The sequence below is a fragment of the Dermochelys coriacea genome, chromosome 3 (assembly GCF_009764565.3).
Source record: "Dermochelys coriacea isolate rDerCor1 chromosome 3, rDerCor1.pri.v4, whole genome shotgun sequence".
Taxonomy (NCBI): domain Eukaryota; kingdom Metazoa; phylum Chordata; order Testudines; family Dermochelyidae; genus Dermochelys; species Dermochelys coriacea.
The window spans coordinates 35,954,635-35,965,245 of record NC_050070.1 but is presented as its reverse complement, the minus strand read 5'-3'; the positions used below and the strand labels follow the sequence as shown (position 1 = coordinate 35,965,245).

At 48.4% G+C, this 10,611-nt stretch overlaps 1 protein-coding gene across 1 annotated transcript; it reads right to left on the bottom strand.

The window, feature by feature from the left end:
- Positions 1-1,969: 1,969 nt before the first annotated feature.
- Positions 1,970-10,387, bottom strand: ADI1 (acireductone dioxygenase 1). The gene is made up of 4 exons (XM_038397896.2): positions 10,113-10,387; positions 6,130-6,249; positions 4,188-4,367; positions 1,970-2,489 (listed from the first exon to the last, which is right to left on the bottom strand). The coding sequence occupies exons 1-4, from the start codon at positions 10,230-10,232 to the stop codon at positions 2,367-2,369; spliced, it is 543 nt and encodes a 180-aa protein (XP_038253824.1). The 5' UTR covers positions 10,233-10,387; the 3' UTR covers positions 1,970-2,366.
- Between the last annotated feature and the right edge of the window lie 224 nt (positions 10,388-10,611).

The window sequence follows — 10,611 nt, the reverse complement described above, 5'->3', positions numbered from 1 at the left end:
CATTCTCCCGGCCTGTCTGGGCCCTGAGTTTCAGCTGCCAGGGCTTTTTTCTGTTGGCCCTGCTGTTGCAGGCTCTGCCCCCTTCACTTCTGACTGGTCACTGCAACCAGCAGTGGGGAGATTCGCTTCCTAGTCCACCAGCAGCAGGGAGACTCCCGGAAAAGAACCATCTTCAGAATGATATGGTTGCGGTTACTGAAATATCCATTTTATGGAATGATGCTGTCTGTACATAATATCATACATATATAAAATGGAAAGGAAATTTATAAATGTATTTACAATTGAGAGATTTTTTTCATTGTTATTTACTTCTTCATATGAATAAAATTTCATTGTTCCTCGTTTTCTTTCTCTTCCACTATGTGCTTATATAATTTAGCTAGTTGTCCACATATTGACAATTGCAGAGAATACAGGAGTTGAAAGTACTCCGCTTAGACCTATACTTTAACTTATAAATACATACGTACTATTTCCATAGCATACTTGGGCTTAAGTACTTCTGTAGTGGTGTACTTGGCACTTATACTTATGTCCTTTTTATCAGTGCTTACACCATCATCCAAACCACTCCCACACTTGCAGGGCTTGAGATTTCAGTCTCTCTTCCTATTCTTTTTGGTCATCCATCCTATTCTCAGGATGCTGACTTGCACGGCTTCTCCCCTCACTTCTTGCCTCCTTTTCCTAGGGCCCAGTATAGGAGTAATGCACTCCTGCTGCTTCTCTGAATATCTTTATCCCTGGTTCTTGCCAGTCCTTTCCCTTCTCTGTTTGACTGCTCTGTGCTCCTTGCTTTAATTTCCTCTCAGCCTACCACCCGCTTTCCAGGTGCACCAGGTGGTATTAATGGCATTAACTAGAGCAAAAAAGCTCTAAGTAACCTCTTCATGGCCTGTGTGTGGCTATCATACTAGCTAGGACGAAAGGTTGGAGCCATTTCTATATACATTTGTGACTTTTAGGATTCTAAATAGTACATCTTTTCTTCAAAACCACGACTTCATTTTCAGAAACATTTAAAGGGTTAAAAATAACTGCAAGTCTTTATAAATCCAGACTCTGCAATATAATGAAAAGTTGTCACTACAAAAGGGAACTTAGGATCTTGGCAACTGGAAGAACCTTTTTAGTAAGGTGGGCAGAATCAACCTAATCCAATGAATATAATATGAAGACTCACAGGGTACATCTACACGGAGATAAAAAAGCCAGCTGGCCCAGCTGACTTGGGCTCGTGGAGCTCAAAAATTGCTGTATACATCTTCGACCTCAGGCTGGAGCCAGCGGTCTGGGAGTCTGTGACGATGGAGGGTCCCAGAGCTCGGGTTCCACCCTGAGCATCTACACAGCAATTTTTAACCCTGCAACCTTAACTCCATCAGCCTGGGCGAGCCACAGCTGTGCCGCAGGGCTTTTATCCCCATATATGCCCCAGGCCTCCATTCCCACTATCTTGTAGAGTCATTTGCACCTGTGCAAACCGGGTTTAAAATGTTACTAATTTGAAATGGTATCAGTTCACATCCACTGTGCACAGCTGTAAACAACTGCACACAGGGCCCAGCAGTGAAGAATCTGCAGGTCTTGATCTACACTCCAATTACAGCCTCATCAGGAGACTGAGCATGCACAACATTCTGCACTGCAGGCAAACTTTCCTTTTAAAGCAAACATTTAGACAAAAACATTGTCATTTTTGACATTGCTGAGATTTATTTCAATAATACTCCTGCAATTACACAGTGTCTAAAGATCTCAAAACACTGGACCAAGGTGGATAACTCTACTTATCTCCATTTTACACATGGTGAAATTAAAGCAGAGTTAATGATTTGTCCAATGTCAAAAAGCAAGTCAGTGACAGAGCTGGGACCGGAATACAGTTAGCACGGCCACAGAAACGCTATTGTCCAATGGGTTTCTTAGTGTCAGGACATGGAAATAGCTAACAAACAGACATTTTAAGGTAGAAAATCATTTTATTAAAATGCTACAAAAGTAAATCACTGCAATTCATTATAACAAAGTCACAGACATTTGTACCAGGGCAGAGCTAGGTAAGTTGCATATGAAGGTTCTGATTATGTAAATTCATCTTGTGCAGATTCTTTGAGAGAATGCAGCTGTTTTTTAATTAAATACAATCATCTGAAGTAGTTTGATAGCATCATTTCAGACTAGAATGAATATTAAGCATTGTCCATACTCCCCATTCACCCGCCCAAAATTAGAGCTAGAGAAGCACATTTGGACAGGGGAAACAGAACACATCCCACAGCGAGTGGTATTGACATACAGGATTCCCAATTTACATTCTGCTCAGGCTTGAGGACATTCCACACATTAGACTTCAGAGAGTACTACTGTGCAACTTGTGCCAAAAACTTCATGTACTGTCCTCGAGCAGGAAAGTGATCAGCTGGCCGGTTGTATGCTGTCCAGACTGGTTCTCCAACAAACAGCCTCATTGTCTTCACATAGTTCTGCGGAAGGAAAAGGAAACTGCAAATAGCATAACAGCTCCTTTTGGAGGCATCTGAATTATAGAGTTAACAACTCCTGTTGAGGTTTATGATACTTTCCACTTCTGTAACATCTTCCAAAGCATCTCAAGGTGCTTTAGGAGCTTCACACCAACCTGGGAGTTCCATCACTATTTTGCTTCAGTGTTCCTAGCAACCTGGCCATTGTAGTAGTAACTGTACTTTGCGCTTATATACTGTTTTTAAAACTTCAGAGGATCCTCAACACCCCGTAAGGCAGATAAAGTCTTATCCCATTTCACAGATGGGGAAAATCCATGACCTTGAGCAAGTCCCTCAGGCTTTGCCTATACTGGGACACCGGCCTTGGTGTGGCTGCACCAGCACAGACCCCTGAATATAGACATGCAGTGCTGGGGTTTGCACCAAGTGAGCACATCCTTGTCCACAGGTGGGAGTCAGCACCAGGGCAACTACACTAATTGCTGATTCAAGGCTATTCCCACAGATAGATAAGGCCTTTGGGCTATATTACACATATAACCCCTCTCAGCAAATCAGAGAGCAAGTCAATGGCAGAGCCAGGAATTCATCTAGGATTTCTGACTGCCAACTGTGGCTCTAGCCACTAGACTACACTCCCTCTCTACAGGCAAGTTTAGTACTCAGGAAAGATGCCAAGACAAGTATGCTCAATTTATCCACAGAAGAGGTACAGAACAGAGGCAATTCAAACTTCCCTATGCGGCTCTGTCTTCAGCCTAGATGAATCAGTCTCCATGCCTCAGCCAACTGTGGTGGCAGTTTGTGCGATGGATAGCTGTATAACAGAGGTGGGCAATCTACAGCTCACGGGCCAGATACTGTCCTGCCCGGCCCTTGAGCTCCTGGCCGGGGAGGCTACCCGCAGCCCCTTCCCTGCTGCCCCCCTCCCCTGTAGCTACGCCACCACGCGAGCAGCGCGGCTTGCGCCCATGCACCTCTCAGGCTTTCCAATAAGCCAGTCCTGCCACTCTGAGCAGCATGGTAAGGGGATGGGGAGTGTTAAGAGGGCAGAGGGTCCCAGGGGGCAGTCAGGGACGGGGAGCAGGGGGTGGTTGGATAGGTGTGGGAGTCCTGGGGGACCTGTCAGGGGTCGGGGGTGTGGATAGGGGTCAGGGCACTCAGGGGACAGGGAGGGGGGGGGGGCTGGATTGGGGGAGGTTCTGGGAGGGGGGTGGCCTTGGGACAAGGAGCAGGAGGCGTTGGATGGGTCAGGGGTTCTGAGGGGGGCAGTCAGGAGGTGGGAAGTGGGAGAGGTCAGATAGGGGGCAGGGGCCAGGCTGTTTGGGGAGGCACAGCCTTCCCTACCCAGCCCTCCATACAGTTTTGCAACCCTGATGTGGCCCTAGGGCCAAAAAGTTTGCCCACCCCTGCCGTAGAATCTCTGGACTCAGACAATACGCTGATTTCACACAAGATACAGAACATGTCTAAGATGGCTGTGACTTGAAGTCACTACTGATGAGCTGCATGTGAACTGGCAACTACAAGGTGAAAGCTCAGATTCTATAAATCATTTTGTATTCCTTACATTCCTAGTTTAATGAACTGCAGATCTGAAATAGCATATTTAGTCACCAATATGCAATATGCCTTTGTACACTTGTCTGTCAACACATATACCTAGGAGTATAAGAGATAAAGCCATATACAAACATTTTCATCCAGTGTAAATCGGTGATATATGCCAGCAGGAAGAGTTATCATGTCTCCCTTTTCCATGAAAATCCGGATCCACTTGTCATCTTTGTCTCGAACATCAAAGTAGCCACTTCCTTCAAGGATGTAGCGAATTTCATCATCCAAATGCAAATGTTCTTCATAAAATATTTTTATCTAGGGTAGGAAGGAGAGGATATTATATTTCTTTTTAAGTTTGTTGAACAAAGAAATAAATATAAATACAAGGGCATAAGGAGATAAGTATCAGAGAGGTAGCCGTTTTAGTCTGGACCTGTAAAAGCAGCAAAGAGTCCTGTGGCACCTTATAGATAGTCTCCCAGACATTGGGAGACTCTCTTTATAAAGGAGTCCAGAAAGATATAAAACTCTGACCAATGCATTACTAGACTATGTTAACAGCACATAAAGTCAGGTCTATGCTTGGTAGGATAATATTCATCTATAGTTGTACAATTATTTGCACAATATGACAGAGCTGAAGTCCCCTGTCACTTTACACTGGAATAAGTCAAATGCAACATCACTGCCTACTGTAGCTAATCATCTACATGAGAACAACATAAGTAATTATTGCCAGCCAGGTTTCCCACTGCATAGTGATTTGTACTGTCAACAAGAATTAGACCCTGGGTCACAGTCCCAAATTCAAGGCCTCGCTCCCTAACCAGCAGAGATAATGTTCTCTCAGATCTTTGGGAGAGGAAGGATACTTTGTCTTTGAGGCAATTTAGGAGCAATAATGCCAGGCTCTGAAGGAGTCCCATGAGGACTTGCGGGGTAGGGAAGAAGAGAGAGAGGAAACTACTGCAATGCCATGGGTAGGGAAGGAAGTGATGAACCCTTGAGGAACAACTCCATTTAAGATGGATATGCAGAAACCTCACCATCTGCACCGAACTCCTGAGTTACCATACCATTCACATTCAGTTGGAGTGGCACATCTTTATGTTTAACTGGTGAGGAAGGAGTTTCATTATAAAATGCATAACTGAGAACTTGACATTGTTCCTGCTGATCTGTTTTGAAGCAACCAGGACATTAGCTCCCCAAATTAAAACATTTCTCAGCTGGGGAACTGCACAAATCCCTCGTACCCCTCAAGTATTAGCACATTTCAGACTTTAAAAAAATGTACTGGAGACAAAAGAACTAAATTACCAACTAATACATTTTGCAGGCTGACAATCCCCAAAGTGCATGTAGCTGTAGGCGTCTTTCAAGTTTGAAAACTGTCAAGTGGGCATGCTCACAAGTTATTTCAAATGTATGGGAGGTCACAAATTCCCATCAAAATGAATTTGGCAGAAGTTCCAATTCCCTCCAATGGTGAGCATGTTAAAATATTCTTAGCACTAAAATCAATCACCTTGACAACCACGCCAAGAGTGGCCTCCTTTTTCTAAGAACACTGAGAAATTATTTATGACAGTACTGAGGGATTTGTTATTGTTGATTAAAATTACCCCCATGTCCTAGGGCAGCAGTGACCAAGCTCAGGGCTTGCTGCTCTGAAGTTCACTGGGGAAAGATTTTGCCAAAGCCCCAAGCTGGCAATGGCCTGACTTAGTGTGGATGATAATCTAATAGTGTTTGCAGGGCTCCATTTGCATATGTGCAGTTTCAACATGACAAATGAGAGCCACTCTTATTAATGGGAACCATTCTAAAAGGCATCATATGTAAGCCACAGAAGCGAAAGCAATTACAGAAAACACAAAACCCTCTCTCGTTTTAAAAACAGAATCCAAACAGTCATTTGAAAAGCTAAAAACTAAACAATGTGATTTTTAAAAATGGGGAAAAATCTATTGTTCAAAGAGCAGGTTCTGAGCGTGCACTTCAAAAGCTGGTGCACGCTCTAGTGGCAGACTTCAGAACTTACTCCCTTCTCAGCTCCAAACCAGGGCTGCTTTACCTTGTCTTGATAATTTGGCAGCTTATCTTTATGTATCGTTATTATATCCATCCAAGAATAGTTTTTCTCTTTCCGAATTCTTGCTAGGTCTGGGTCAGTCTCATAGTTGTCAGCATCCAACTGTGTGATTTTTTTCGAGGGAGGGAAGGAGGAATTAAAAACAAACAAACATCCATGAGAGACAGCCAGGATACCCAAACAACCGCTTCCAAAACCAAAAAGTGCAGTCAGTTAGTGTATAAATAACATTTCAAGTTACATACTAGTTACTAACAAGTCCAGCAAGGTTATTTATTTGTTATTGTGTAGTCTACAGGGAAAAAAGGGATTACAGAAAAGGTAGCTTTTCGAAGTCAGTGTGGGTGTTTCAGCGGGACGTACTGGGGAAGCGAGCTCAATCTGCCTTCAAACACTGCTCCCACAGAGTCTGCTTCTCGTTCCAGAGCCAGAATCCCAGTGTTGGAGTGAATAGTGTCTGTCCCTCACAAAGAAAACAACTGGGAGTCCCTCATGACTAATCAGCAGGATTGTCATTGTCCCTGCACAGTTGCTGAAGTTTGGAGTTACCAGGAGGAACATTCTCGTTGTTCGTAGTTACTTCACTACTGCTTTCCCACCAGGCAGCCTGCCAACCCTGGCAAGGCATGCTTCCAAAACAAATTAGCCTTAATAGGGGAAGCAGCAGCATGACAACATAGATAAATAATAAATAAATAACATTCGGTTGAAAGTTGGCAACAACAATGTGGGGAGGGAGGGTGGGTGTCTTCATCGATTATTTTAAAACTTCATTAAACTGCTCTGGTTACAGACTTTCTTTGCTCAGTATCTATTATTGTTCCACCTTCCCGGATGTGGGAAACATTTTAATAACCCAAATGAAAGAGGCTGTGTGAGGCTCCACATTTTCAGCTCTATTTTTTTTTTTTTGGTAGGAATTAACAATATGCTCAGTGACCTCTTACTGATAAGCCTACACTTTATGCAATAAATACCATGCTATAAAAACCTTTATAAATCGCACCACAGGTACATATCACAGCCCTAAAAGAGTTTCTCATATCAGGCTTATAAGAGTCTCTTATAAAGGCTACTTGCTCTAGTGAACCCAGCATGTGACTGGGAGACAGGAATTATTGAATTCTATCTTGTGTATCCATAAGGGATACATTTTACAGTACAAGACTGTCTGGCTTGTAGCCTAGGTGTCAGAATTGCTCAGTTATGCAGTTCTTCAGTCTGACCCACCATTATAGCAGGGGTCAGCAACCTTTCAGAAGTGGTGTGCCGAGTCTTCATTTATTCACTTTAATTTTAGGTTTCGCATGCCAGTAATACCTTTTAACGTTTTTAAGAAGGTCTCTCTCTACAAGTCTTAAACTAAAGTAAAAGTAAAGTAAAGTAAACAAGGTTTTCAAAATGTTTAAGCAGCTTCATTTAAAATTAAATTAGAGTACTGATCTTACACCACCAGCCCACTGCCAGCCTGGAGTTCTGTTCATCTAGGCCGGCAGCAGGCTGAGCGGGGCCAGCGGCCGGGACTCCAGACTGGCAGTGGGCTGAGCGGCTCAGCCCGCTGCCGGTCTGGCATTCCGTCCGCCGGCTCCTGCCAGCCAGGGTCCCGGCTGCTGGCCCTGTTCAGCCCGCTGCCGGTCTGGGATCCCAGCCCTGCCCACATAGAGTGGGTACCTACCTTCTCCCTGGTTCTAGCCCATTCTCTTCCTCTCTCTCTGCACTGAGCTGAGGGTGGGAGTGCACTGAGCACAGGGCTGGGGGTGAAGGAGCAGGCTGGGGGTTGGGGTGCAGGATCTGGCCAGGAGCTAAAATGAGGGAGAGGGCTCAGGGCTGGGGCAGGAGGTTTGGGTGTGGAGTGCTTACCAGGGCAGTTCCCATTTGGTGTGAGGAGTGCAGATGGGAATGTGTGGGAGCTCCTGTTTGATGCTCAGGGTGGGGGTGGGAATGTGGGGGATGCAAGAGTCAGGGCATGGGATGTGGGGGGGCCGGAGTCAGGGCTGGGTCATGGGGAGGTGCAGGGGTCAGGGCAGAGGCTTGGGGTATGTGGGGGTGCAGGGATCAGGATAGAGGGTTGGGTGTGTATGGGGGGGTGCAGGGATCAGGGCAGAGGAAGGGGGGGTGAGGGTACAGGGGTCAGGGCAGAGGGCTAGAGGTGTGTGCAGTGGGTGCAGGGGTAAGGGCTGGGGGTGCGTGAGGGGGTGCAGGGGTCAGGGCAGGGGGTTGGGGGTGTGGGCTAGAGTCCTGGGGGTGCTCCCAGCACCCTGCCCAGAGCAGCTCACAGCAGGGGGCTGGAGGGGATATGCCCTGATTCCACCCCACTTCCCCAAGGCCTTGTCCCCACCTCCTCCCTGGGGCAGCGGGGGCGCAGCGGCAGGGAGGGAGACGAGGAGGGGCGGAGGCGGGGAGGGGGGACCTTGCCTGCCCTGCAGCAGCAGCCAGCAGGACCAAGCTTCTTCACCCTGCCCCTGCGGGGGGGCGGAGAAGAGCGGGCCGGGGCAGGCAGGATTTTTAATGGCACGCTGCTGCCTGCCGGGGTCCTGGCCGCAGGCCTGCTCAGCCTACTGCCAGCCTGGTTCCCCAGTGGGCTGAGTGGGGCTGGGACCCGTCAGGCAGAAGCGAGCCATTAAAAATCGGCTCGCATGCTGTCTTTGGCACACGTGCCAGAGCTTGCTGAGCCCTGCATTATAGAGCACCACCAATGTACAGGTACTTCACTTTAGAAACCCCTTGAATTAGCCTGTGGGAAGGAGAGATCACGGTTAGCTGCCCAAATGTACTGAGCTAGGTAAAGCAGTACAATTCTTGAGTTTAGACAAGGCCTCAGACTTAAGCTAAATTAATTTTGAAAAGTGGGGACTTAAGAGGCTAAGCCCGTGATGCAGGTTTTGTCTTAAGAAGAAAAGGAGTACTTGTGGCACCTTAGAGACTAACAAATTTATTAGAGCATAAGCTTTCGTGAGCTACAGCTCACTTCATCGGATGCATCCGATGAAGTGAGCTGTAGCTCACGAAAGCTTATGCTCTAATAAATTTGTTAGTCTCTAAGGTGCCACAAGTACTCCTTTTCTTTTTGCGAATACAGACTAACACGGCTGCTACTCTGAAACCTAGGTTTTGTCTTGTGTACATTAAACCGCACACGAGGTTGGAAAGCACATGATACCCCCTTTACATTTAAGCAGGCACGCATGCTTCCCATTCCGGCGGGGAACTTAGGTTTTCACTTCTGTTTAAAAGAAACCAAATCATGATTTTTAAAATTACAAGGGCAGGACACCGACACTCCTTGGGCCCTCCCTGCACTGAGATTCAATTCCTTATTGAAGCACCATGTCTGGGCCCAGACAGGCCTTTTAGGCTACCTGATACCTTTGGCTTTCCTTTGGCACAGGCTCTGACCCACTGGACCATGAAGATGGGTCTCCATTATCTCCAGTATTAACAGGCAAAGCCAGGCCAGGAAGTGAATGGTATTTCAGGAATAAGCGGGAGCATCGGTCCAACGGCGGCGGGTGCGAGTGCTGCGGCACAGGCTCTTGGCACAGGCAGGGGCTGAAGTGCAGAGAGTTCATTTAAAAGACGGACGGCAAGTGGCTCGGGCAGAGGAGGGGGCCCACCCTGGGCGGGGGACCTGGCAAGAGCAAAGCAGCCCCGGATCAAAGGCCAGCGGGCGCCCTCAAGCCGCCCCCGCCGCTGCAGCGGGGGTTGGGAACAGGGATCGGGCCACGTGCAGCGCCGGGCTGCCGCGCGCTACGGGCCAGGCCGGGGCTCGCACGCGCTAAACGAGTCCACGGGCGGAGGCGGCTGGGCCCAGGGGCCCGCCCGGCGCAAGCAGCTGCTGCGAGACCCGACGGCAGCCGGGCGGGCTGGAGGCTGCGGGCCAGGGCCTCCCGGGGGCCCCTGGCTGAGTGGCCGGGCTACAGGCGCCGCCGCCCGCTCCCGCGCTGCAGCCCCGTCTCGCTGCCTACTTTCCAGTGGAAGACTCCGAGCCGGCGCAGCTGCTCCAGGCTGACGGGCCGGGGCGGCTCCTGCCGGTGCGGAGCCCTCTGGTCCTCTCCGGACTCCTCCATGTACCACGCTTCCACCATGCTGCCCCGCGGCGCGCCGGCCCGGCTCTAAGCCAGCCAGTCGGGCCCTCCCGCCGCGCGGGATCCGCCCCGCTGCCAAGGCGCCCGGGCAGCAAAGGGGCCGCGGCTTCCCCACCCCCGCCCGGCCGGGAGCTCGCGGGCCACAAGCTTCCGTGCGACTGGGCAGAAACAGGCTGCCTGGGGCAGAGGAACAAGTTCGAAAGCCTCCCTCCTAGGCAAGACACGTGTTGTTGGAAGAGGAAATCCAGCAGCTGCACGGAAACACTTGGCAGGAACGTCTCGATATTCCACTACCCCCAGAGTTAGTTTACCCGTGCCAGGTTTCAGAGCAGCAGCCGTGTTAGTCTGTATTCGCAGAAAGAAAAGGAGGACTTGTGGC

Excerpts from the sequence above, each read along its gene's own strand:
- ADI1 (XM_038397896.2), bottom strand. The coding sequence starts at position 10,232 with ATGGTGGAAGCGTGGTACATGGAGGAGTCCGGAGAGGACCAGAGGGCT. Across the intron at positions 4,368-6,129 it reads TGCCAAATTATCAAGACAAG|ATAAAAATATTTTATGAAGA; the intron begins GTAAAGCAGCCC and ends TTCCTACCCTAG. Across the intron at positions 2,490-4,187 it reads GATTTACACTGGATGAAAAT|AACTATGTGAAGACAATGAG; the intron begins GTTTGTATATGG and ends TTCCTTCCGCAG.